The sequence below is a fragment of the Kwoniella dendrophila genome, chromosome 9 (assembly GCF_036810415.1).
Source record: "Kwoniella dendrophila CBS 6074 chromosome 9, complete sequence".
NCBI classification, from domain to species: domain Eukaryota; kingdom Fungi; phylum Basidiomycota; class Tremellomycetes; order Tremellales; family Cryptococcaceae; genus Kwoniella; species Kwoniella dendrophila.
The window spans coordinates 1-25,136 of record NC_089484.1 but is presented as its reverse complement, the minus strand read 5'-3'; the positions used below and the strand labels follow the sequence as shown (position 1 = coordinate 25,136).

Below are 25,136 nucleotides of genomic sequence, written 5' to 3'. Positions count from 1 at the left end.
CGCTGAATCATAGAGATGAACGCTACCGAAATTGCATAGAGTAACATTCATACGTGAATTGACTATATAGCTCTAGCTGGTTATCGATAATCAACAACCAGGAATAACCTTGTATACTGTGATGTAATTTAATGGCCACGACGGGACGATAATTAATTGAACGCCTTCTTAATAAACCGAAAGAGAACAATAAGAATACGATGAAGGTGCACAGGGCCAGGAACCGGTCTAAATTTGGCATCAACAAGATGAAAATTGCAAGTTGATTTTTCGAACATTGTATTTCTTGAATCCACATATCTTCCAGTCAAGATAATCAAACATGCGTATATATATCGTCAAACGTCATAAAGTGCTTGACTTTCTTGTTGAAAACAAAATCACCTATCTTGCTTGTCAATACTCGTAATCTCATCACAGCAAAATTTGAACGCAAACGAAAACCGAAAGAAATGGTTAAAATAACAACAGTCCTCACATTCGGCTATGCATTGTTCGCCTGCATTGCTGCCGGTTCAGCCAGCGATGATCATGTTTACCCAACATCCAGCTATAATCTCGACTACCTGTTTACGATCACTTATGCCTTCGGTGGGGCATCGCCAATCGTTCGAACCAATTCGGTTGCTGAGAACAGTAAGTCAGTCGACTATACATCGAACAGATATGGAAAGTCTACCAAATTTTGACCTGCGCGACTCTTCTCAGTGAACAGATTTGTCGGCGCAGGTATCGAAGGTCCAGCATTGAATGGATCCATCGATTCTGGCGAGATATCCAACAAGTTTGTCCCTTACGGTAACAAAACAATCGTTTATGAAGAAGCCGCTTGGTTCGGTACATTCGATAACGGAGATAAAGGCAATGGTACTTTGATCGCTAGAGGTACTGGGTTAGTTGACTATGACGGATACGAACAACAAAGAGTAGTGAGTACATCGTATACCTAGCCAAAATTCTAAGGTTTCAGCGTTATATTTCCTCGCGATGCACAAAGACAAGCTCGATTTCGCTTACTGAATCTTCGATGTGTTCCATATACAGATTCTTACTTTAGACCAAGGCGATCACGATTATCTACAATATATCTTCATACTCTGCGGTTCAATTGTATTTGATCTTAAAACAGCTTCAGCTAAACAGGATTGCTTCCGGGCTTATTATGGTAATCCAGTATCTTTACCACCGGTTTTCGGATAGGATAGCTATTGAGTAACGCAAAGAGACTGAATTCCCTTCATAGCCGTCAGGAAGTATATCAAACGGAAACGTCTCATCACGCTGTACCGTTTGGTCAAGTATGTCTTCAATATATGTTTTATGATAGTTTGCTATTGTCAAATTACCCTTGTAGCTTGCACAAACATACAACTTTTGACGATGCAAATATTGTTCATGATGTCGATAATGATAACAATTTACGAAACGACTTCATAGTTAGAGTCTCGAAGCGACCACCAGATATACAGGAATACGCGCGTTTACAATCTTCATGCATTTCGTAAATCATTCAAACTGATGTATATTTAGACTATATAATTATGCCTGTTTTCCGCCTATCCAAGATGGATGCTTGTTTGGCTGAACTTTCACTTTCACGAGAAATCAATACAAAGCTGAACATGGACAGATAAACTTCGTAAACCTTATTGTCACTTTCACGCTACGACTACGAATTGGTCTCCCAAATCATCCATCTTTGCTTCGCAATGAGTTTAGACCGTTTACTTGGAATTATCAGCACAAGTCCAAGCTGAAGTTCCTCCTCCTGCATTATATGAATCTTTGATGCCGACAACTGATCCGTATGTCTAGACAGGAGTATATCTGATCAGCATTGAGGAGACTTGTAACTGATTGGAAATACTTACTCCAGCAATCATCAAAAATGTACCAAGAATTATCATGACGATATTCCAGACTAACAAAGCTCGATATTTGAACGACTTGTCGGTACCACGGTACATCCAGTTGTCGTATAACCACATTCCACCCTGAGAGGAACAAGTTGGATATGAGCCCAATAACTTCCACCAAATAGCCAACACGAAGAGCGCTTACCATTAGTTGGATACATAAGAAGGTACCGAATAAAGCACCAATAAGACCGACAAGTCCACCGAAAACAGGGATAGCACTATACGATCAGGGTCAGTGAGTGAGCTAACGCGATTGCCATATGATATCGCGATCACGTACCTTGCAACGATATACGAGAAAAGAACACAAGCACCAACACTACTAAACCAGACGATATAATGTTTGGGTGTGTTGGACGACAAATGCTCACTTCCCCTCAAAAACCTGACCATGAGGTATTTAGCGGGAAGCTATAAATAGATTTAATCGATGTTAGACACACATTTAAGCACAATTTACGAGGGATCGCTTACATGGGTATACAGCATAGCGGTGACAAAAAGAGCTGGTAAAGCTAAACCATAGCATACTTTCTTCAAGAGACCACCAGCACTACCCAAAGCAGGTGAGGATACGTATTCACCACAGAAACAGTACACAAGAACACCGATGAACTAGGATCATAGAGTTATAAGTTTAGTGACAGCATATTGAGCATGGCCAGTCTCCTCATCCCGCATCAGTCAAGGTGCACGATGCTGAATCGTGACTTACCGTATAGATAAAAGTGATACCGGCTTGGCAACTCAACATTGATCGATTGTATAAGCGCGGTTCTCGCATTTCTGACAAGATAGGGAAACTATAATCGGATTTGTCAGTTCAATCCTTGAGTTGCCTCCCCAAACTTGCTTGCTTGGCACTTACAATCCTGGGGTACCCGCAAAGGAGAGAACTAGAGTTGAGATAGCAGCAATAGCATCGGTAAAGGAAGGATTACCAAAAATGACGAGGTCCTTGTCCCATGGGCCAGTCTGTGGAGCTGCGGCAGGTCGGTCTTGTACACCAACGGCAATAGCCAATGTCAGAACTGTTTGTGATTGGATTGTCAGTTTTACTTGTGATCCTGGTACTTGAATATACCCGAAGCAAGCCTATAGTAGACCAAATAAAAACAAGACTTACGTGCAGATACAATCGAAGTCATACCGACCCAACCAAGCCATGAAATTTTACCAAGAGTTTGAATACTGGCTAAACAGAAGGTGACAACTGTTGCTACAGCAACAAATACAGCGGTACATGTTCCGTGAGCTGTGATAGCATTAAGACCAATAGAAATAGAGAGTAACCCGGAACCAGCTACGCATGTCATGACTATTTGATGAATGAACAGAAGGTCAAAGTTAGCATTTCTTCAGTCAGGAATGAGATGCAAATAAACTTACATAACCAGAACATGATCGCTACAGATTCTCTACCTATTCTACCACCAAAGAGCATCCTACCAACATCATCGATACCGTCTAGAGCAGGAGTCAGACTTCGACACACAGTCACAATCAAACGGCACTGAACTTACAGACGTCAGGATGGTTTCTTTTGAAAGTACCAACAACGTAATCACCATCTAAAAGATCAGAACTTTAGTCATACGACAGTTTCCCACAGCTTTGATGAAGAACCTACATGTAATAATAGCTGATATGGCTAAAAGACAAAGTATACCTGGAACTAGACCTAAGGTATGTAACACGGAAGGTATAGCCAGTACACCCAGACCAATTTGCGCTTTCATCATCAAGATGGATGTACCAATCCATCCAACCTGGAATACGTGAGTTGTCTCAGTATCAGGAATACCTATGAGTAATTCAATGCAAACTCACATTTCGATAATTAGGACCACCTTCATGTACTACTCCGAAAACATCATCCGTCTTGATAACTCCATCTCCTTCCAAATTATATTGAGCAGACCCAACAGTAGCCTCCTCTTGATCTATTTCGGACACCTTCATGTTTGTGTCTTCAAGTTTGATGTTTTCTACATTGGATGAAGTCGTCATTGTTAGTCAAGTGATTTTTGGATAGTGGTTAGATTTAGAGTTATCGTTACAGTCAACTATCAGTTGATTAGTTGATGCTGAAGAGGAAGAAGAATACACATCTGAAACCAACTGACTGCCGTTTATAACAATATTGCTTATCTCCAGATTGAAGTTGACTTAGATTGACTTCGTGTATCTTTAGTAATCACCAATGGAAAAAGCCGAATAGTCGGTCCAAGATTCAATCCTTTTGCCGATCAATTCCTCCTATCCAAGAATTCTTTCTTATCAATTGAGCGCGTATATATCTCGCTGTTGTTGGGTCTCTTCCAGGAGTTGTTATCTGAGCTGAAAAAGTAGTATAGTTTATTTGAGATGAAAGGTTGAAGATTAGAAGCGCTTAACAATCATTCAAACTGATAAAAGCGACAAGGAATGATGGAAGAGATACGGGTTTCTTTTCTCCGTTTGCCAAGTTCAAAAATTTAGTAACAATTAAACGAATAAATCTTGGGTCAGACAGGAAATAATAACGTTTGATCCCTTGCATGACTCGTAATTGGATTTTCTCTTCATTCATTTAGATATTTCGGTAACTAAGTTGAATAGAAATTTTTGCGGCCGAACACAAAAATTGTTGGAACGGTTGATCACCCCACAAACCTGTAATAATGGATCTTATCAGTTCCTGAACCGCGATTGTTCCGGGATAGCATTTCTTATGAGTTTATGTAAGGTTATGCTAAGCCAAGATGTGAGAAGGGGTTGTGTAAGGTATACCTGTTAGCCAAGTCTGAAAGTTGATACGAAAAAGGTGAGAAAGACTAAAAGACTATTTTTCCGTTCCTTCAATTCTCAACTCTCTCACGAGATCTTGAGTCGGATTAGCCGCTTTTGGTGTGTCCGGGTGCCTAACTCACACATCGTACATTCAAGACCAAACACCCTGGTCACCTCGGTGCAGCTCCGGCACGCCTAACATAATCGTATATACAGTATATCTAGTATATAATATGTAGATATATACAACTCGTGCAAAGTCACGTGAGTTATGATTCGCTCTCCTCGGTTAATTCAGGAACATATGATATAAAAACGTGGCTTTTTTTGAATCCCTACATCTATTAAAATATTGCATTAAGATTAAGCGAAGTGACGGTTTTACAATTTTTACAATAGCAGCTCTGAGATTATCCTTCCTCTTCTTGCCTTGCTGCCTTGCTTTTAACCGCTCCATGCGTTCACAGAACAACTCTAACCACCCTTCTGGTTCAAAACTCAGCACTAGTACGGAAACAAGTGGAACAAACAATCTTTGACCCTCATGCACACCCTTTTACAAGCGAATGGCCCCGGATACTTTGGCGACCACACGACTGGTTCCGGTCCAGTTTCGACTAAAAATGTAGAAGAAAAAAACTCATCACCAAGCCAAGTTCCGTGAAAAGGATACAAGATTTTGCTATTGTTATTTCATGGTCCGACCGACAATCACCAATTTCATCTTATCAATCATAAATAATTGCTAAAGATAAGATATAGAAGCAGACATTGCGTCAGCCTTATTAGATGAGTTACCCAACAAATACTAGTTCGGAGGCAGATAGGGATAATTATGCCCTGGGACATCGAGGAGATGTCGGGAAAACATCAGATTTAGATGTGGAGCTTGCCAAACCAACTTTCAACAATGATGGAAAAGTGGTAGATGCTGTTTGGGGTACCTTAGAAGGTAATGGACCAGATTACAGGTCATTATCATGGTGAGTTCTGAATCCGCCTTAGCAGCGCTAATCTGGTTTAGGGTCAAGGCTACCGTTCTACAGCTTAAAACTCAAGTCGGATTAGGTATCCTAGGATTAGTAAGTGCTATACCGGGTGTCATCATTCGAGCTTAGACGCTTATACTATTTCTCTTCTGACAGCCTACTGCATTCAACATTTTAGGTTTGATACCAGGTATTATAGTGATCGTTGCTATAGCATTGATTGTGGGATGTAAGTGCAAGTACATTTTATTCGAAACGTAGACTGACAACAACAATCAGGGTCTGATTATGTGGTCGGTACTTTCAAACTAAACCATCCCGAAGTATATGGTGTTGCCGAGTGAGTGGTATTTTCTTTACAACAGGTCCTGGAGTCTCGCTCTAATCAATAACTTGTAGTGTTGGTTACATGACATTCGGAATATGGGGTAGAGAGATCTTAGGTTTTGCGTTTTGGGTGAGTTGTCTGTGTTTCCCATCAAAGGCATCGTTCTGACAATTATATCAGCTTCAACTGGTCGCTGTCACTGGTGCAAGTTTCCTTTCTATATCGGTAGCCTTCAATGCCATCACCGAGCACGCCACCTGTACCGTTGTATGGGCAGTCGTCGCCATGTTATTCGTTGGCGCATTCGGATCAATACAGACCATGTCTCGAATATCCTGGATTGGTTGGATGGGTCTAATCAGTATCATGTCCTCAGTTATCACCCTCATGATTGCTCTCGGAGTAGCAGACAGACCAAGTTTGGCACCACCAGGTGAATACACCATTGAAACTACTTTAGCCGCCACTCCCTCATTCATCGATGCTATCAATGCTGTCTGTATTATCATCTTCTCTTACGCCGGAACTCCAACGTATTTCAGTTTTGTGGGAGAAATGCGAGAACCAAGGGATTTCACTAAAAGTGTTATAGTTGGACAAACATTCATGACTGCTACCTACCTCGTGAGTAATCGTATAGCACATATACTCTTGGTCTAAATTGATGAATTCGAGATAGATTGTTGCAGCAGTTGTTTATCACTACGCTGGTCAATACATAGCCTCACCCGCTTTGGGAACTGCCGGACATACAATCAAAAAAGTGAGTCAATGAAGTACTGGTGTAGCCAAGCTAATCACAGCAAATAGGTATGTTATGGTTTAGCCTTACCTGGATTAGTCGCAGGTGGTATTGTTTTAGTTCATACAGCATCAAAATACGGTTAGTTAACTTGTTTTCGCAAGATCTAGTGACGCACCGTCAGTCATTGACTTTCATCTACAGTCTTTGTTCGGATCTTGAGGAAGTCAACTCATCTTTCCAAGAACACGCCCACTCATTACGCCGTTTGGTAGTAAGTTATTCATCACTCGCTTCGGTATATTGCTGACCTCTTTCTAGTGGATGTATTTCCGTTACTTCGGTGATTGCTTTCATAATCGCGGAGGCTATTCCATTCTTCAACGATCTGATCGGCTTGATTGGTGCTTTGTTAGGTACACTTATCTGCATGTAAGTCAAAAGGTTCTTCTAGTGTTCGCCAAACATACTGACAATTCCCTATGATGTACAGCCAAACGGAAACCTACATGTGGATTTGGGATAATTGGAGAGAACCTAGGACTAAAAAGTGGTATTGCTTAGTAGCCATGAATGTGATTTTCCATTGCATTGGTTGGTTCATCTTAGTTTCAGGGACTTATGCAGCAATCGTTACCATTCGCGATGATTTCAAAGCAAACGCTCTTTCACAGTAAGTGATTTCTTCTTGTCGTTCTGCTACATTATGTGCTAATAATCCGAATCATAGTCCATTTAGTTGTGCAGATAATAGTGGAGCAAATTAAGCAGACATTTTGTACACTGTATGTCGGGGGAACGGGTATAGGTCGAGATGCATTCCGTTAGAGAAATTATCTCAGCACCTTGATGCGCATAAAATTGATTAGCTATGTACCCGTAGTACAATTGTGCATTGTATAATGATCCACCTAAAACACTACCACCATTGTTGCCTACTTCCCTTTTACCTTTATCGTCGTGTCCCCTGTCATTACTCACTTCTACCTAGAATATTTTGACTCCTTCGCGCAACTACTTTCGCTTACTATCCTTTCATACCCATTTTTTGGCGATATTTCCAACTTGACTTCTCATCAAGTATTTTTTGTTATTCCTAAGCAACCGAAGTTCATGCATGTTATGTGATCCTGATTCGCCTTAAGCTCTTCCGCGAAGCGATACCGGGAGAACAAAGATGCATCAGAATATGTAAGAAAGTAAAACATCACTAATCTAAACCCGATCTCCATGTTGCTCCCTCACCATTCAAACCCCAAGCTTGCGAACTCATATCGTGAACAGTCGTCCGCCTTAGGTCTCGCTTGTATATACCAGCGTATCTACCAGGTACCGACCTGTGAAGAGTACAGGTATTATCCCAGATGACTATGGGTTGAATAGGTTTTGAGTAAGCTGAACAAACTGACTTCACCGTTATCAACTTACCGAGGTCTCCAACATCCTGCCATGTGACTTTGAATGTGTATTCGGGTTTGCCTGCATGAAGCAAGAGGTCATGTAGCTGTTTCTGACCTTCTTCGATTGGTAAATCCTCAACGTGATGAGCATGAGCAGCGATGTACAGATTGGTTTGACCGGAAGGTTCATGGGTCTGTACAAGCTTATGTTTACCAAACTTGTGTTTCATCGGATCAAACTAAAGAAGAGTCAGCATCATCGTCACATCGAGAACTTTTGACTAACTTACTTCATCGGTATCAAGTAGAGGGTTTAGTTTTCCATTCTCGTCGATATTAGCATTTCTTCGACAATTTAGCTGACTATTGCATACCACCCAATCCTTGATTTCCTCTTTTCTTGCATCATCAAGCCCTTGATATGCAGTTCGTGTATCAGCAAATTCGGTATCTCCGCCAAAGCCAGCAGGCGGAAGTTCGTGTGCTAGAAGAAGAGAGATACCAGCTCGTCGAGGGTTGAAAGCGGAGTCTGCATGGAAATGATAATTGCATCGTAACAACAGATCTCGCATACCTCCAGGCTGCATTACTGTGCCATCTGGGTTGACATTCCCGACGTCAAAAAGGCTAGAACAGGCATCATCAAAGTCAGTCTGGAATTAAAGATCTACATTGATTACTTACTAGTCACTACTAAGACGGTTCTTCTGTCCTAAACCACCTACAAAAGGGGCTATATCGTCCAAATCGCCGAATAATTTAGACATTTCCACATGTCTGGCATCATCGAGACCGGTTTTTCGGAAAACGAGTACCCCATACTGAAAGCATTTGTCAGAGATGTCAGAGATTAGACACTAAGAATGTACCTTGGCGAGACCTTTCTTTATCTCTTCCACAAATTCCTGATTGATAAGGGAGAAATCCGCATATGCTTCGGCACCAAAGGTTGGATGTAACGGTTTATATCTGATACCGTTGTTTGCGGTTTTCGTCTGGATGACGGGTTTTTTTGTTATGACTTGAGTAGTTGTCATTGTGTATAGGCAAAATCAGTTGGGCTTCATGAGAATAGCAAATGATCTGAAATGGATTTCTGTACAGCAACTAATTTAATGGTGAAATAGGCCAGAATCTGTGACTTTTTCGCCTCTCACCTCCCGCCGGTCCATCCGGCAGCGGATCCGACTTTTCTCATCGCACTTCAGATATCATCAATCATCATCATGATATTCTATACTTTGTCACATGATATCTCGTTCCCGCTTTACACTCATGGTCCAGGTATTGAGAGCAACGGGATTGAAGTATAGCTTAAAGAGATCCGTGGTGTTAGTCTATAGTGGACACACCCAGCATGTCACAACATCAACAGCACATCGAGCAATGTGACTCTTTCAACGATCAAACGGATTTCTTCCTCTATATTTATGATCTCTCGCCTGATTCAGCAATAAATTGACTCGCCGTTGATTTCTGCAACACAATCAACCAATGATACATACATCCAGAAGCTCATGAAAGCGACATGGTTTTGTGCGGAATGTTTAGAATGATGTGTACTGGTAATTATCTGAACAACTTGAACGACACTAGGTATCAAAATAGCAGGTCGAAGCTTAGAAGTACCACTTGAACTGGGCACCATCGTGAGCTTATTGTCGCAGAAGTACCCACGATCAACAAATCTGACTGCTTCTACTCCACCGCATCGTCGTTGTTGTCAGATGAGTCCAAAAAGGGAACCCACATTTTAGAACCCACCGGATTTTACCGTATCCTCCCACTTCACTTCTTCTGAATAATCAAACCCATGTTACTAACTGTGATCCGCTGTACTATGCCAGTTTCGCTCTCTTAATTCAGAAACGCAGACTTTCTGATTGAGCTTGATATCGTCCTCCTGCAGCTTTCAATAAAGGTTGACCACACCTGTCATACACCTCAGGTATCATTACGTTCTTGATAATCACTATCCATCTACTCAACACGCATCGCAAAACTCTCGAATCTGCATGAGCTAGGACTACTAGTGTCACATATCTGAATTGTGAGTGTAGTCTTGTTTCCTTCCTAATCGTAATTGAAATGCTGATGATGCTTTTTGAACCTATAGAATAAGCCATCGAAACCTTCCTTTTATCGACTCCATTCTTCTATCATCATATATTTATCTACATCAAATCAAATAACCCATAGAGTTCACAATGCTTGATATTCCACAACCAATAAATCCTTCCGATGATTACTATGACTTGGGAGAATACAGTCGACCTATTTCAACCTCTAACTCAGCTACCCAAGTGTGGTTCGACCGTGGTTTGAATTGGTGTTACGCTTTCAATCACGTCGAAGGTATCAAATGTTTCCAACAAGCTATCGCTCATGATCCCACATGTGCTATCGCCCACTGGGGTGTAGCATATGCAGCGGGACCCAACTACAATAAAGCATGGGGTATTTTCGATAAGAAAGACCTTGCAACATCCATGAAGATATGTCACAACAGCGCCATCAAAGCCGAACAACTGCTTGCAATCACTAAAACCACTCAAGCAGAACAAATGTTGATCAAAGCTATGCGTCAACGATTTCCAGTCGACCACATTGTGGAAGATTATGACAAAATCAACATTGCTTACGATGATGCCATGCAAAAGGCTTACCAAGCTCTACCAGAAGATTTAGATGTCATGACATTATACGTAGATGCCAAAATGATGATAGCTCAACGAAAGATGTTTGACATACAAACTGGTTTACCCATCGAGTCTTCTCCAGTATATGACATTCAGAGACTGTTCAAACTCGGGATGCAACATCCTGACGTAGAATCTCACCCAGGTTTACTCCATTTTAGCATTCATTTCTGGGAAATGTCAGCGTCTCCTGCTATCGCTCTACCTGGCGCAGATTGTCTTCGAGGATTAGTACCAGATGGTGGCCATCTTCACCATATGCCGTCTCATCTGGATGTTTTAGTCGGTGATTATCGTCGTGCTGCAGCTTCGAACGCTGCAGCTGTCAAAGCAGACAACAGGTACCTCGCTCGTGAAGGAGCCAAAAATATGTATAGTTTTTATCGAGGCCACAACTACCATTCTTTGATATACGCTGCCATGCTTGGTGGACAATCAAAAATCGCCCTTCGAGCATTAGATCCGATGGAATCATCTCTTACAGACGAAGTTCTACGAGTGGAATCTCCACCTTTAGCAGATTGGTTAGAATTCTTCCACTCGGTTCGAGTTCACGTCTATGTTCGGTTCGGCATGTGGGACGAAATCAAAGCTTTACCATTACCTGAAGATCAAGAATTATACTGCACTACCACCGTGATGATTCATTATGGTAAAGGAATAGCTTACGCTGCGACAGGACACATTCCTGAAGCCGAAGAACAGCGAAGATTGTACCACCTCGCAGCAGAACGAGTTCCAGACAGCAGACGGGATTATCCAAATCGTATCGTTGATATACTAGAAGTTGCTACAGCTATGTTGGATGGTGAGATCGAGTATAGAAAAGGTAATTTCGAAATGGCTTTCAAACGATTGCGTGATGCCATTAGACTAGATGATGGATTAAGATATACCGAACCTTGGGGTTGGATGGTTCCCACCAGACATGCTTACGCTGCTCTATCATTAGAACAAGGTCATGTTGAAGAAGCAGCGAAAGCATATGCGGAAGACCTTGGTTTGAATCCCGAATTATCTCGAGCTCATCAACACCCAAACACAGTCTGGGCCCTACATGGATATCATGAATGCTTGAAACTTCTTGGAAGGGATGCGGAGGCAATTCAGATTAAACAAAGATTGGATGTAGCTCTATGCGTGGCTGACATTGAAATTACATCTTCTTGCTTTTGCCGACTCGGTAATCAAGATGGTGTAAATGAACAAAGCGATGGAGAAACATGTTGTCGATGATTCCCATAGTTTACATTTGTACCGTATGTAGTTGGTAGTTGTACTGGACGGGTGAAGTCATGAATCTCTATCTGCAGAGATGGCAGATATTCACCTCACAAATGGTACTTGTTGACCATTTGCTCGGCAATAAAAGCAGTTTGTAATGGCAGAACAGATGAAGTGATGGCATGATATATCAAGTACCCACTCCTACCTTGTATCAAATTCGACTTCGAGATGAACCTACTCGATCTTATCCCTTGATGGCAGATTGGATACTCCCTACCTTTTGTAGAGAGTTCAGAAGCCAAAATTTGAAATGCGGCGCGGTGAACTTCCTGTTGCCATCTATATAATACATGTTATACAACAAGGCTAAACCAGATTCTCATTATACTGACTACCCCCGGGGTTCTCATCCATCTAATTATACACCCAGCCCTTAAGATGCTCCATCCGTTGAAACTGTTGATGGATCAGCGACCAGAGAATACATCCTTTCTATCGTTGCCATCAGTCGAAGGAAATCGCCTACATGATACGCTGTTAGTCTTACAATGTAAAACAGACGATGTTCACTCACAGAGCAACTCCATACTTCGCTCATCTTGAGCGGTGACATTCGGTATGGCATCCGCCCCATATTCAGCGGAATTAGGCGACAGACTGGTGAGCAGTGATGCTGATACTGAGCGTATCTTACTTATCCCTGGGAATGAATTGATTGCTAGATGTGGTAAAAACATCAGATAACAGACAGATAGCAGAAGTAACAAGTAGCCGTACCATGAATTTCCAGAGGTATTCCATGTAGTATCTGCAGTAAATCCTCTAACACTTTTCGTTTATTCTGCTCCTCTGATCTTGGCGGCGATGGTATGTATACGGGTCTGATGGAATTGATACGCAGCTGTTCATGGTAAAGGATCTGTGATAGATCTTCTCGATATTGCAATGTTAAGAACCTGAAAAGTTGCTGTGATCCGAGAATATCAGCTTACTTCACAACGACTACAATTGATTTGTCTATAACCCACCTGTGTCACTCGCACATGTGCACTATGTACTAGGAAAGGTGTACTATCCGCATGACTTGCAGGTATCAATTGTTGCAGCATATCTGGGACTGCGTCAACAAAGCCTCCTTCAAACCTGAGTCTCAGTAAATCAGCATGTTTCGTTATTACTGTTGTGCATGCACTCACTCTGTAGCTAAAGTTCCCATATCTGTGAAACCTAAAGCCATCTCTGGCTGACAGTTCGCTAGCAATTGCTCTATATGCTGTAACAGTTCATCTAGTTCACTAATCCGAGCTCTAAGGAATGATCCACTTGGTGGTCTTGACCGATCTTTCATGCGCTTCGAAAGCATATTACCGCCCACTACGGACCAAGAGAGATATAAGCAAGGTCATCCTGGTTGATAGTGCCTACTTACAGCTAAACAAGCGACATGATTCCACAAAACCACGCATCAGAGAAGCGTGACCTGTCGGAGCCTCTTGGTAACCGTATTGTGTGATGAAATCGTCATCTCTGATAAATCAACATAGGTCATCAGCTTGGGGTTTCCACCCGCTGTTCGTGATTTCAGCTTACAGATCTTTTGGGAAAGCAACATTGATCTCATCCTCGTTGAATAGCAAATTTCCGTTCTCGGAGCATGCTGCTGAGCGATCACTACAATAAACTGCCCAGAACAATCGGCGATGTATTTCAGCGCTAACAGGGTCCATTGATGTATAGGTCTATACGAAAAGAGTTGAGCTATGTTAGTTTCTTTCTTTTCTTTAGTCGATATCACGAACACTCACGCTTTCCTCATTTAATCCCAACTGCAAACAATACACTACATTACTACCGTGTAATGCTCGCGATTGTATATGCCTTCCCAAATTGTTGAAAACAGTGCTATGCGATATGTCAGCTGTGACGTACCAGAAATATGAAAAATTCATGCAGCTGCTTACCCTATGCTGAAATCGTGAAGTATAGTCAGCGCTGTCGACTATTAGCAATAGCGAATAACCAAATCGACTCACCAATATATCGTGATCACTGTTCCACGAATTAAGGGCATCAGAAAACGATCTCAACCTATATTATTCTTTAGACTCACGCCGTTCCAGAGAAACATTATGATGATCCTCCATCAAGTACATCTTAACCTTCCGTGAAAGCTTTTCTACCAAATCTTTGATATCATTCTTTGTGATCGAAACTAAGTGGTGTGGTATTTGCACTAGAGTGAAAGCTAATAACGCAAACACCATAGCTGTCCATTCCTCCTGTCCAGCCCGTTCTTCTCTGTAGTTGTTGATATCCGCCATAAATGTAGGTTTGTGAGGTACAGGGAGCAAAGGCCATACACATCTGAAGAAGAGCGAGATTATTTCGAGGCGTAACGAGCGAGGTAGAACAGCGTCAAGAGGGTTATTGGGTGAAGTTGCGGGTGAGCTAGATTCATTGGACAGTAGGGAGAACAGGGACATGTTGCCGGCAGAAGGTGTAGAGACGGACTGATTGGTAGTCAGTGGTGGAGGCAATATAGGAGGTACCCATGTCACATCGATTGGAACGGTGGTTTGAGGTATACTAGTAGAGGATGAGGTGGATGGATAAAAAGGGGTGGAAATTTCAGGCGTTTGAGCAGGAAATGTGATTGGTGTGATAACGTTTTGGGTACCGCTAGATGATTCAGCTATTTGAGCTCGGCGAGACCGCAAATAGCTGCGAGCCCGTCAGCAACCGAGAGTATCATTTATGTAGAGTAACTCACCCAGGTACTGGTCCTCGTCTTTTACCTTGGTAATTGAATGTACCTGCTCATGTTACTTGCCTCAATACACTTTCTTGCATTCCGACAAGGATTCTTTCAACATACAAGGTATTTTCAAGTTCTGACATTGTGTGCATTGTCTTGATGCCACTGAAGTCGAAGGATTGTCTGGTGCATGAGCGTTACAACGACACCTATAACATTTACGTTCAGTCGGGAACAGCGATGGATTAACAAGTAACGGTACTCACTTCCTCGCCTTACAAGCTGATACAAGAATAGTCAGTATGGGCTCTACGCTAGAGAGTCCTGTCACCACATACCATCACACGCAGCTATGTTGTGTGTCAGCTATATGGGCACAACCCCTTCGACATCAATCTTACTCACGTCCATCCCGTCTAGCGCCAAATTCTTTCGTTCTCTCATACCCTTTGTTTGAGTCTTGCACCATCGAATCCAGTTAGAGCAAAAGTCATACGAGTGGCTCTTCTATTTTACAGTCTCTGCATATTTGATTGAGAATAGATACTGTTGAATACGCGATTAAGTTGAGATACAAAGGTTGGATTCTATTTGTATAGGTGAAAATGTGGTCCGCTTATGGGATGTTTGGATATACTGATGTTACCAGGTGGTGGTGTCTCACGTGTTATATATGTCGTATGGTGAAATAAAGGCGGAAAACATTCACCGGTGCCTGTATATATGGTGCAGAAACAATGAAAATACCGAAAAAACAGGATTGTTACAAATACTGTAATTTGGTGAACTAGTAATAAAGGGAAATTATCCAGCCTGATTCTCATCTTTATGCTTGGATTGCTTTCCTAGTTCAGCCAAGTGCATTTAATCCATTACGGTGAAAGGTTCTAACCCTGTAAGCCGAAAAGTTCCCGGTTAATGAAGGTATTAGTGGCAATGGTATGACATGAAGAGTGATTTGCGATAAAATATACATAGGCTGTAGCAAAAAGAGCTGAAAGCAAGAATTACATGTCTGGTCAGTAGATATGAATATGATAGATAAGATAATGTATGGGAAATGAATACCTGGACAATAAGTGAGTACCTAGACGGTGAATTGTCACGCAATCATAGCAAAGTGGAGGGCAGATCTCAATCATGTTGGAATCGTACGATATACGCCCTGATTGCGCATGATACGATACTCGAAGACGGACGCAACACATCATGAACGATCGATAACATTCAGTTATTGTCTTGAATGGTTATGGTTTAGTGATAATAGCAATTGTATCAGGAGCTCTCAAGTGGCCGATCAAAGCTTAACAACTCACTTAAATCATCATTTACATATGGCAGAAGGTCTTTAGGATAGTGATCACCGCGCTATGTCCCAAACAGCAACAATAAACCGTTCGGCTATGGCTTGTTTGTTGTTACAACATACTTCGAGGTGAGTGATAATCAGATTAGCCATGATAGTCTTGTAGGATAAAGTGCTGACCAAGCTGCAGTGCCTTCGGATCCGCTGCATATGATTTCGCCTCCTTCCTCTTTTGTAAGTATGCAATGTTCGTTGTGATTTAGCTAAGACTGTATGCGATTCTGATCCCTTGAGAACCCTTGTTTTCTTCTAGTGGTCCAAATCTTTCCTGATACTCTGGTACCAGCGTCTCTAACCGGTCTGTGTTCAACCGCGTGTGGTCTCATGTTTTCAAGTTATATTGGCGGTCTAGTCGACCAAACCCATAGATTACAGTTTGTTCGGATGACTATATGTTCACAGAAGGTAAATCTTTTCGAAGGTATGGGGGGGGAAGGGGGGGGGGGGGGGCTGGCCGCAGTGACTTATGATTAACTCGCACGATAGGTAATCCAAGCATTGAGTTATTCGCTCTTTCTAGGTCAGTTCTAATCAAAAATAAGGGATCATCTTGTAGTTTTGCTCGCTGATTGACTGTGTCTTCTGCTGTAGTCTTTCTAATCTCACTGAAAGATGTGGCCATCAAAGCTTTCTATGGACAAGCGGCATGGTATACGGTGCTATTCTGCTGGTTGATTCTCCTCTTCACCATCGCTGCTGCCGCTCTTCTCAAAGTTACTTTTACTGGATTGACTGTCGCCATCGAAAGGGATTGGTAAGTGATTTTGTAGTACTCCTTTGAGATCTTCGAGACGCTTAGCATCTCATTTTACAATTTGCCCAGGATCACTGAGATCGCTCAAGGGAACTCTACCATATTAACGCGACTGAATACCTATATGAGGCGAATTGACCTTTTCACTAAATTGATCGCTCCAGTAAGTATTGCTCGGTCAGGCTCTCCGTTGATTCCAACAGCTGATGAAGGCTTTCTCAACAGCTGGTGGTATCGCTGCTCACATCATTCACTGGATACCCGATTGCAGCGACAGCTCTCCTTGGACTGTCCGTGATTACTCTCCTGACCGAATATCTGTGGATAAAGGTGGTCTATGATCGCTTCCCCGTTCTGGACAGAAGACATGTATCCTCTGACAATCCCGAAGAAGCTATCGAATTACTCGAAGAAGAGGACGACGGAGATCGCACTATAGAAATTGGTGGCGGATCGCAACATATTTCGAAAGGTTTTGTTTCTGCGATGCAAACAGAGATACGTGAATGGCAGGAGTTTCAACAATTGCCCATATTCTACAGTAAGTGAAATTAGGCTCTGGTGAAAGTGGAAGCTGATTCTTGTCTGAGCAGGTTCCGTCTGCATGGCTTTGATACACTTGACCACTTTATCATTTGGTAAGTCGCAAGTCGCTTGGCAATGAGGCTCACCAGAACCAGATGGAACTTTTATTTCGTATATCAAGTCAGCTCGAGGGTTTGATGATTCGCTTATTGCTGGCATGCGTGTAGGTGTTTCAATTCTCGAACACCTGCAACGGTCATCTCTGACAGTCTTTTAGGGTTTATGTCTTGTGACTGGTCTATTCGGCACAGCTGTGATGCCTGTCCTGGAGGAGAGAGTTGGATTGGAAAGAGCTGGAGCTTGGTCAATTTGGTGAGCAGCCCTGTTTCGATATTCAGCAGCAGCTTGTGCATAATACTTGTAACAGGTTTGAAATCGCATGTTTGGCGCCAGTAGTCACTTCCTTCTTCTGTGGGATGGGTAAATATGGTGAACATGGACCGGTTTGGAATTCAATAATACTTTTTGGGGGTACGTATATGCATAGCTACATGATAGAGGACAAAAGTATCCAATATTGATCAATACATCAGGTATCGCTTTATCTCGCATCGGTTTATGGTCTTTCGACCTTTGTCAGGTTTGTTATTTTTGGGTAATAATTTGACTTGTTAGTGCTGATAACACGTCTTCAGCTCAAAGAGTTACAAGTTGCTCTCGATAGTCACCCTAAACGAAATCTTCTGACAGCAAAACAACTTGCACTTCAAAACCTGTTTGACCTTCTGAAATATGCCTTGACTCTCGGAGCATCTTCACCTATCCATTTCAAGTGGACCGCTTTGGTTAGCTGGCTCGCCATTTTCTGTGGAGCAATCTCATATGCTGTCTATTTGAGAAGCGTTAGAGGTCATTTGTTACACTTTTGCGGCAATAAAAAGTGGTAAATGTCAGCTCACATGCGTACCGAAATACTCTTCAAACTTTCAGCTACCAAGTTAAGTATCCTCGCAATACCTGAGATCAAACAATTGTATCCACTGTAGATGATGCATTCGGAAATACCCGATAACATATCGGCAAAAGAACGAGTTGGAAACCCCTCGGGAATACTGTAGCTAGTTTGTGTAAAAGATACGCCATTTATGTAATTATACCAAAGTCAGATCCCGCTGCAGATACTATTATTAGGCAGTCTTACAGTTGATACTTTCACCTGGCAGCCTAGTCTAGCAGAGGATAATTCTTATGGCATACGGTACGCATACTTTCAGGAGATACTCCGGGATGAATTCGGTCCGATTTTACCGAGAGAACAACCAACCTTGTATAGCCTGATTCATGATCATAACTGATGACTCTTATACGTGAGAAGAATATGTAATTGTCATTTCTATTCAACATTTATTATCAATATACATACTCACTCCAAGACACTTATCGACAAATTGCAGCAAAATGGCTCAACCATGTGAAGGATGTAACTGTGGAAGAGCTGAAGAAGCTTTAGCCGCAACTGCTGGAAGCGGTCCTCGTCAACTACGTTCTTTCACTTCTCCAGCGGAACATGATGCGAACTCAACAGAAGGGATCGAGCCAGCGGTACCGCTAAGGTCCAAGAAATGGTTCAATGATCCCACAGACTTAGGTATGCTACATTGACAGTCTGAATTGTACAAGCTGACGAATCCAACAGGTATGTCTGCCTTGTATACCGAAAGATACCTGAATCAAGGTCTTACTGTACCTGAATTACAACTGAAGAATCGACCTATTATCGGTATCGCTCAAACTGGTTCCGATTTATCACCTTGTAACAAATATCATGTAGAGCTTGCAAAACGAGTGAGAGATGGTATTATAGCTGCTGGCGGTACACCTTTGGAATTCCCTTGTCATCCTATCCAAGAAACCGGTAAAAGGCCTACAGCAAGTTTAGATAGAAATTTGTCGTATTTGTCTTTGGTGGAAGTACTGTATGGCTATCCCTTAGATGGTGTAGTCCTCTTGACAGGATGTGATAAGACGTAGGTTGAGATTGGTCGACTTCAATTGGTCGTTCTCGCTGACAGTTGATATTACAGTACCCCTGCTTTACTGATGGCAGCGGCAACCGTGAATATACCTGCTATCGCAATGGTAAGCTATTCCTCAGATGGCACAATATATACTGATAAGCTATATAGAATGTCGGACCTATGTTGAATGGTTATAGTGGACGGAAATTGGTAGGATCAGGTGGTGTAGTTTGGGAAAGTCGGGCACAATTAGCTGCAGGAGAAATCACAGAAGCGGAATTCTTGCACCATGTTGCCCTATCAGCACCCAGGTGAGTTGCACAGTAGACTGAAAAGAAGCTGATGATTAGTGCTGGTCACTGTAACACTATCGGTACCGCATCCACCATGAATGCGATGGCGGAAGCTTTAGGTATGGCTTTACCTGGAAGTGCATCTATCCCTGCTGTTTATAGAGAACGAGGTGCATGTGCCTATGCTACTGGTTTAAGAATCGTTGAATTAGTCAGACAAGATGTTAAACCCTCAGATATCATGACGAAGAAAGCTTTTGAGAACGCTATCGCATGTTGTGCAGCAATTGGAGGTTCAACCAATGCACCTATACATCTCAACGCTGTAGCCAAACATGTTGGAGTAGAACTTGATTGTGATGATTGGGAAAGAGTTGGATATAAACTTCCTTTACTATTAAACGTTCAACCAGCTGGACAATGGTTGTGTGAAGAATATCACAGGGCAGGTGGTTTACCCGGTAAGTATCGTGATACCAGTAAGAGGATCTGGCTAATGTTTCTATCGGACTCAGCTGTTGTCGCCGAATTATTAGAACATAATGCTTTACCCCACCCTGATGCTTTGACGGTATCTGGAAAATCAATTGGCGATAATTGTCGTGGTGACTTATCACAAGATCGTCGAGTTATTGTAACGTTCGATAAACCTCTAATGCAAGAAGCAGGGTTCTTACACCTCAAGGGAAGTTTATTCGATAGTGGTATCATGAAAACATCAGTCATCTCCCCAGCATTCCGGGAACAATATTTATCCAACCCGAATGATCCAATGGCATTTGAAGGTCCAGTAGCTGTATTCGATGGACCCGAAGACTATCATCACAGAATTGAAAATTCGCCCGATATCGGTCCCGGAACTATACTTATTATGCGTGGTGCTGGACCTGTAGGTTATCCAGGTGCAGCTGAAGTAGTGAATATGATTCCACCTGGTGAATTGATTAAAAAGGGTATTGAATTACCTTGTATAGGTGATGGCAGACAAAGTGGAACAAGTGGAAGTCCCTCAATCCTAAATGCAAGTCCAGAAGCCGCAACTGGGGGTATGTTAGGTTACCTTCAAAATGGTGATCGTGTTAGAATCGATCTTCTGAAAAGGACAGCCGATGTACTTCTTAGCGAAGCTGAGATAGAAGAACGAAAGAAGTCTAAAGGTCCATACCAATATCCCAAGAGTCAAACACCATGGCAAGAAATTTATAGGGACTCTGTATCCGAATTAAGTGAAGGTATGGTTATCAAGAGTGCGGTTAAATATCAACGACTCGCTCAAACCCAAGGTATCCCTAGACCAAATCATTAAACCCGGTTGTGAATGTAGCTCTGATCATGTAGCGATTCTTTCAGCTATTATACATATATATATGTAGCATGTGATATGTGTATAGATATCATAAACCATTACAACTTGAACCATGGCACAATATGTTACAACTTACAATATCTATATCAGAAGTAGACCGCCTTCGTACAATTCAAACATGACTTGCCGCCAGTGAACTTCCGTTTGCTCGCTCGCTACTTGTGATCTCCTACTCCAAACTTCCTCCATTAAGCGCAATGCCGTTCGACTATTCCCAAATGCTGCATTCTCGTCATTGAGTCGAGTGAATCGATTCCGGAAAACCCTTTGCAATACTGGTCGATCAGCATGGCAGCCAGCAATCACGATTGGAAAGATCATGAGTTTGTCTGCGGCGCCTTGACCATCATATTTATCGAATGCCATCAAAGCGTCTGCCGTATCTTGTACTGCCGCTGCTACATCAGGGACTAATACAGATTGTTAGTCGTAGTGGAAGCTTGATACTGATTGACTCACCATTCGGGAAACATCCATCAACAACCGTAGCTAGTAAAACCCTAACCCCGTGATGAAACACATTACTCATCGCCATTCTATGAATATTTGAAGGATCTTCCGGTTCGAACAAATGTTCTTCTCTCCATTTTCGCTCTCCAAGTAGTCGTTCAATAGCATCTGCTCGTTCCACAAGGCTGCGATGGGATAAGGTACCCGATCTTACACATTTATCTTTCCATTCGGATAGAGATATCGTCTCGGCAAGAGCCAATCGCTATTTAAGAATACAATCAGTATTATAACCGATGATCTGGTATAGCTAACTCACAGTGGTATTGTCACATCCCATTACTGTTTCTTGCAGTAATTTGGAGACTTTTCCCGGACTGCGGTACCGATCAAGAAGGAATATCCGATAGATCGATAGATATTGGGATGCCTTATTCTGCGTGACTGACATAAGGATGTCAACCCACATCAACGGACTAACAAGATGACCTAGACGATCCATCAACGCGGATATATCGATCTGAGGTCTAGAGAGGAGTGTATTAGCATATGGATAATCAACACGTAATACTGTTGGACAGTATACTCACCTGTAGCCGGAAAAGCTTGATCCAACCCCACCCACACCATCTAAAACAGCAGCCAGACATCGTCTACATAATTCCGCAGTCTCAACCCAGCTTTTACTCTCTCCACCATCAAACAAGTTGAAACTGTTGGCTGACAATGCAGCAAGGATTGAATCATCTGAACCTAACTCGGCCGCCGGTAACGATTGTAATTCTCGGATTGTAGCTTGAATAGTGGTTCTAGCGAATACATCATCCGCGTTGGGGACTGGTTCCATCGTTCCTTGCATCAAATTAGCATTCGTGAGCAGGTGTGGGGTTTTCTTCGATGATATATGTAGAGCTGCGATTGCTGAAAAGGCTTGAAGTACTCTAGGATTCTGAAGCGCAAGTGGAGCAACAAGATCAGATATAGGTTGATTATCAAATCGATATGTAAGTGGAAGGATGACTGTGAGGTAATGATGGAAATAACGCATATCTTCGAGACTTTCCCTTGATTCTAGTGTACTGGGATACGGAAACCACAAGGTATTTGGCAACTGAGGGTACAAGGGGAAATAATTATCTGGCTGCATTGGTTTTGTGGGAGGACCAAGACCGAGTAAATTAAGTATGTCTGGATCAATAAGAGGAGACGTTGCTGCTGAAGTCGGAACATAGGATTCTGTGGGGGCTGGAGTGACAGTAGGTTGATGATGGTATGTGGTAGGCATTGACGTGAAGTGCTGTTGACGAGCGGTTCTGACTGGACCACCACTATATGTATATTCTGTAGAGTAAGAAGTACTTGGTACCGGCATCGAGGAGGTTGAAGCTAAGGGAGGTTCTCCCGACGGTAACGCATTCAGTGTTGTAGATTTATTTGTACACATGTCTCCTTGTTCGCCTAAAATTGCACTACTCTCTGGACTATATGATAACTGCTGACCAGGTGATTAGTGAATTGAAGCGAAAAATAACAACTTGGAATCACTCACACTTTGCTCGTCTTCACCTTTGGCAGAAACCGACGCAGCTCTTGCAGCCCAATGAGATCTCATCCTAGCGGATCTTGTTTCGTTCACAGTCTGCTTGCTGATGGATCTCGTTTGATTAGTCAATGGGGAATATAGTGATCAATAGACACTTACATCTGAGCGGTAGCATCCTTCACTTTATCCTTCTTATTCATCCAAGTCGGACGCTTCGCTTCATAACCCATACAATCTAAGCCTAGTCTGGTACATGCCCCGCAAGCTGGTTTACCCTCATCGCATTTCTATATATGCAGAAAGATTAGCTGTATGACATGACAATATGACTACCGGTCACATACTTTCTTTCGTAATCTACAGGTCAAACAACCGGACCTCTTTCGTTGATTCTTACCAGTCTTGGAGGTCTCGCCAGGACTTGAGGCTGAAGCAAGAACTGTCGAGGATGATGAGGTTGAAGCAGTACTCGATAGAGGATTCGGCTGGGAGGTTTTGAAAGATTGAAAAGCTGCTGAATTTGACGCTCCACCGAAATCCATTTTTGCTAGCAGGTTTACGCTTTATATCTGTATGATCATCGATGTAAATGTGAAAAGATCGTTCTATCGAGCGTTTGCAGTGGGTAGTTGGTCTTCAGATAACGAAAACAGTAAAGGGTAGAAATAACAAATTCAGTACAGAAACGTTTGAATAGATAATTGAAATGAGAAAAACGAGATGAGAATGGCAAGATAACAACGAAGCGAAGGAACCAAAAACATCGGTTTTACCCGCGGCTACTTCATATAACGGACAGCTACAGACGTCGATATATATATACAACTCGAAGCGGCTTTCACCGCTTGGCACCATGTTCAAAAGGTTAGGATTGTACTTAACGACAAATGTTGAACTTTTTATCCTATACTCTGAGTGACACACAAGTGACACCCGCGTTCAGACAGCTCCAGGCTATGTCTGTGTCACTTCGGTGTGACCCGGGTCGCAATTGGTCAGTGTAGAAACAAGATATTCAGTTTTTTACTATATAAAGTACCACAAAACACCTTTTTTGGGTCTGCTGCTGATTTATGCTATACTTCGAGTGACATCCAAGTGACCCTTGTGTTCAGACAGCTTCAGGCTACATCTGTGTCACTCCAATGTCACTTGGATCACAGTTGTTACACTTAGGGGGTTGTAGGGAGGTCCCGGGGTTTTGGGGTTTTTGATCCATCGCACTTTTGACCAACTTCTATATACCATTCAATTGCATTTTTGATGTAGTTTTCAGATATGTCATCCTTTTATTCAGGTCTGCAGCGGTTCTTGGGAAATACCCAATATCAGGTATTTTCATATATGTCCACCGCTCTCAGGTGGACAAAATCATTGGGTGTAGTGGACATTTCGGTGGACATTTTTGATGGAAATTTGGCTAAGTCATTTTGGGGGGTTATAGGTGGTTTCCCAACTAGGGGGTCACTCAGTTTTGATCGGAATGTTTTGCAAATTGGACCATCAGATAGCTACAGGTTAGGAGAGCTTATTTCCTTGAAAGCTAGTCATTATCTGCTCACCCGGTCATGTTATTCAAGATCTAGTCAAATCCTAGGGGGTACAAGATCATGAAAAAAATGGTTAGGGGGGGGGGTTAGGGGGTTAGGGGGTTAGGGGGTTAGGGGGTTAGGGGGTTAGGGGGTTAGGGGGTTAGGGGGTTAGGGGGTTAGGGGGTTAGGGGGTTAGGGGGTTAGGGGGTTAGGGGGTTAGGGGGTTAGGGGGTTAGGGGGTTAGGGGGTTAGGGGGTTAGGGGGTTAGGGGGTTAGGGGGTTAGGGGGTTAGGGGGTTAGGGGGTTAGGGGGTTAGGGGGTTAGGGGGTTAGGGGGTTAGGGGGTTAGGGGGTTAGGGGGTTAGGGGGTTAGGGGGTTAGGGGGTTAGGGGGTTAGGGGGTTAGGGGGTTAGGGGGTTAGGGGGTTAGGGGGTTAGGGGGTTAGGGGGTTAGGGGGTT

At 42.6% G+C, this 25,136-nt stretch overlaps 10 protein-coding genes across 10 annotated transcripts; 6 read left to right on the top strand and 4 right to left on the bottom strand.

Annotated features, from left to right (window-relative positions):
• Positions 1-452: 452 nt before the first annotated feature.
• Positions 453-1,200, top strand: L201_006437 (uncharacterized protein; the record flags this gene model as incomplete). Its single annotated transcript, XM_066222156.1, has 3 exons — positions 453-636; positions 709-929; positions 1,045-1,200. The coding sequence occupies 3 exons, from the start codon at positions 453-455 to the stop codon at positions 1,198-1,200; spliced, it is 561 nt and encodes a 186-aa protein (XP_066078253.1).
• Positions 1,201-1,724: 524 nt separating this feature from the next.
• Positions 1,725-3,929, bottom strand: L201_006436 (uncharacterized protein; the record flags this gene model as incomplete). The annotated part of the gene is made up of 12 exons (XM_066222155.1): positions 1,725-1,811; positions 1,872-1,994; positions 2,062-2,137; positions 2,200-2,330; positions 2,394-2,534; positions 2,635-2,722; positions 2,788-2,950; positions 3,046-3,237; positions 3,309-3,386; positions 3,443-3,490; positions 3,550-3,688; positions 3,750-3,929. The coding sequence occupies 12 exons, from the start codon at positions 3,927-3,929 to the stop codon at positions 1,725-1,727; spliced, it is 1,446 nt and encodes a 481-aa protein (XP_066078252.1).
• Positions 3,930-5,480: 1,551 nt separating this feature from the next.
• Positions 5,481-7,517, top strand: L201_006435 (uncharacterized protein; the record flags this gene model as incomplete). The annotated part of the gene is made up of 12 exons (XM_066222154.1): positions 5,481-5,662; positions 5,716-5,773; positions 5,837-5,909; positions 5,960-6,020; positions 6,080-6,137; positions 6,189-6,632; positions 6,688-6,771; positions 6,819-6,891; positions 6,955-7,024; positions 7,072-7,182; positions 7,244-7,423; positions 7,481-7,517. The coding sequence occupies 12 exons, from the start codon at positions 5,481-5,483 to the stop codon at positions 7,515-7,517; spliced, it is 1,431 nt and encodes a 476-aa protein (XP_066078251.1).
• Positions 7,518-7,960: 443 nt separating this feature from the next.
• On the bottom strand, positions 7,961-9,187 carry L201_006434 (uncharacterized protein; the record flags this gene model as incomplete). Its single annotated transcript, XM_066222153.1, has 5 exons — positions 7,961-8,118; positions 8,179-8,389; positions 8,441-8,777; positions 8,835-8,971; positions 9,020-9,187. 5 exons carry the CDS (start codon positions 9,185-9,187, stop codon positions 7,961-7,963), a joined length of 1,011 nt encoding a protein of 336 aa, XP_066078250.1.
• Positions 9,188-10,357: 1,170 nt separating this feature from the next.
• L201_006433 (uncharacterized protein) lies at positions 10,358-12,085 on the top strand (the record flags this gene model as incomplete). The annotated part of the gene is made up of 1 exon (XM_066222152.1): positions 10,358-12,085. The coding sequence occupies one exon, from the start codon at positions 10,358-10,360 to the stop codon at positions 12,083-12,085; it is 1,728 nt and encodes a 575-aa protein (XP_066078249.1).
• Positions 12,086-12,509: 424 nt separating this feature from the next.
• Positions 12,510-15,300, bottom strand: L201_006432 (uncharacterized protein; the record flags this gene model as incomplete). The annotated part of the gene is made up of 13 exons (XM_066222151.1): positions 12,510-12,598; positions 12,651-12,794; positions 12,854-13,043; positions 13,105-13,219; positions 13,273-13,450; positions 13,506-13,603; positions 13,667-13,815; positions 13,882-13,994; positions 14,187-14,797; positions 14,847-14,889; positions 14,952-15,040; positions 15,098-15,113; positions 15,237-15,300. The coding sequence occupies 13 exons, from the start codon at positions 15,298-15,300 to the stop codon at positions 12,510-12,512; spliced, it is 1,899 nt and encodes a 632-aa protein (XP_066078248.1).
• A 901-nt stretch (positions 15,301-16,201) lies between these two features.
• L201_006431 (uncharacterized protein) lies at positions 16,202-18,423 on the top strand (the record flags this gene model as incomplete). The annotated part of the gene is made up of 13 exons (XM_066222150.1): positions 16,202-16,266; positions 16,328-16,371; positions 16,451-16,602; positions 16,684-16,717; positions 16,789-16,951; positions 17,021-17,114; positions 17,177-17,492; positions 17,545-17,589; positions 17,632-17,699; positions 17,754-17,848; positions 17,904-18,007; positions 18,070-18,116; positions 18,172-18,423. 13 exons carry the CDS (start codon positions 16,202-16,204, stop codon positions 18,421-18,423), a joined length of 1,479 nt encoding a protein of 492 aa, XP_066078247.1.
• Positions 18,424-18,934: 511 nt separating this feature from the next.
• On the top strand, positions 18,935-19,809 carry L201_006430 (uncharacterized protein; the record flags this gene model as incomplete). Its single annotated transcript, XM_066222149.1, has 4 exons — positions 18,935-19,124; positions 19,173-19,503; positions 19,561-19,615; positions 19,663-19,809. The coding sequence occupies 4 exons, from the start codon at positions 18,935-18,937 to the stop codon at positions 19,807-19,809; spliced, it is 723 nt and encodes a 240-aa protein (XP_066078246.1).
• Positions 19,810-19,836: 27 nt separating this feature from the next.
• Positions 19,837-21,093, top strand: L201_006429 (uncharacterized protein; the record flags this gene model as incomplete). The annotated part of the gene is made up of 2 exons (XM_066222148.1): positions 19,837-20,248; positions 20,303-21,093. 2 exons carry the CDS (start codon positions 19,837-19,839, stop codon positions 21,091-21,093), a joined length of 1,203 nt encoding a protein of 400 aa, XP_066078245.1.
• Positions 21,094-21,234: 141 nt separating this feature from the next.
• On the bottom strand, positions 21,235-23,688 carry L201_006428 (uncharacterized protein; the record flags this gene model as incomplete). Its single annotated transcript, XM_066222147.1, has 7 exons — positions 21,235-21,563; positions 21,613-21,868; positions 21,923-22,130; positions 22,194-23,095; positions 23,153-23,249; positions 23,306-23,433; positions 23,491-23,688. 7 exons carry the CDS (start codon positions 23,686-23,688, stop codon positions 21,235-21,237), a joined length of 2,118 nt encoding a protein of 705 aa, XP_066078244.1.
• Between the last annotated feature and the right edge of the window lie 1,448 nt (positions 23,689-25,136).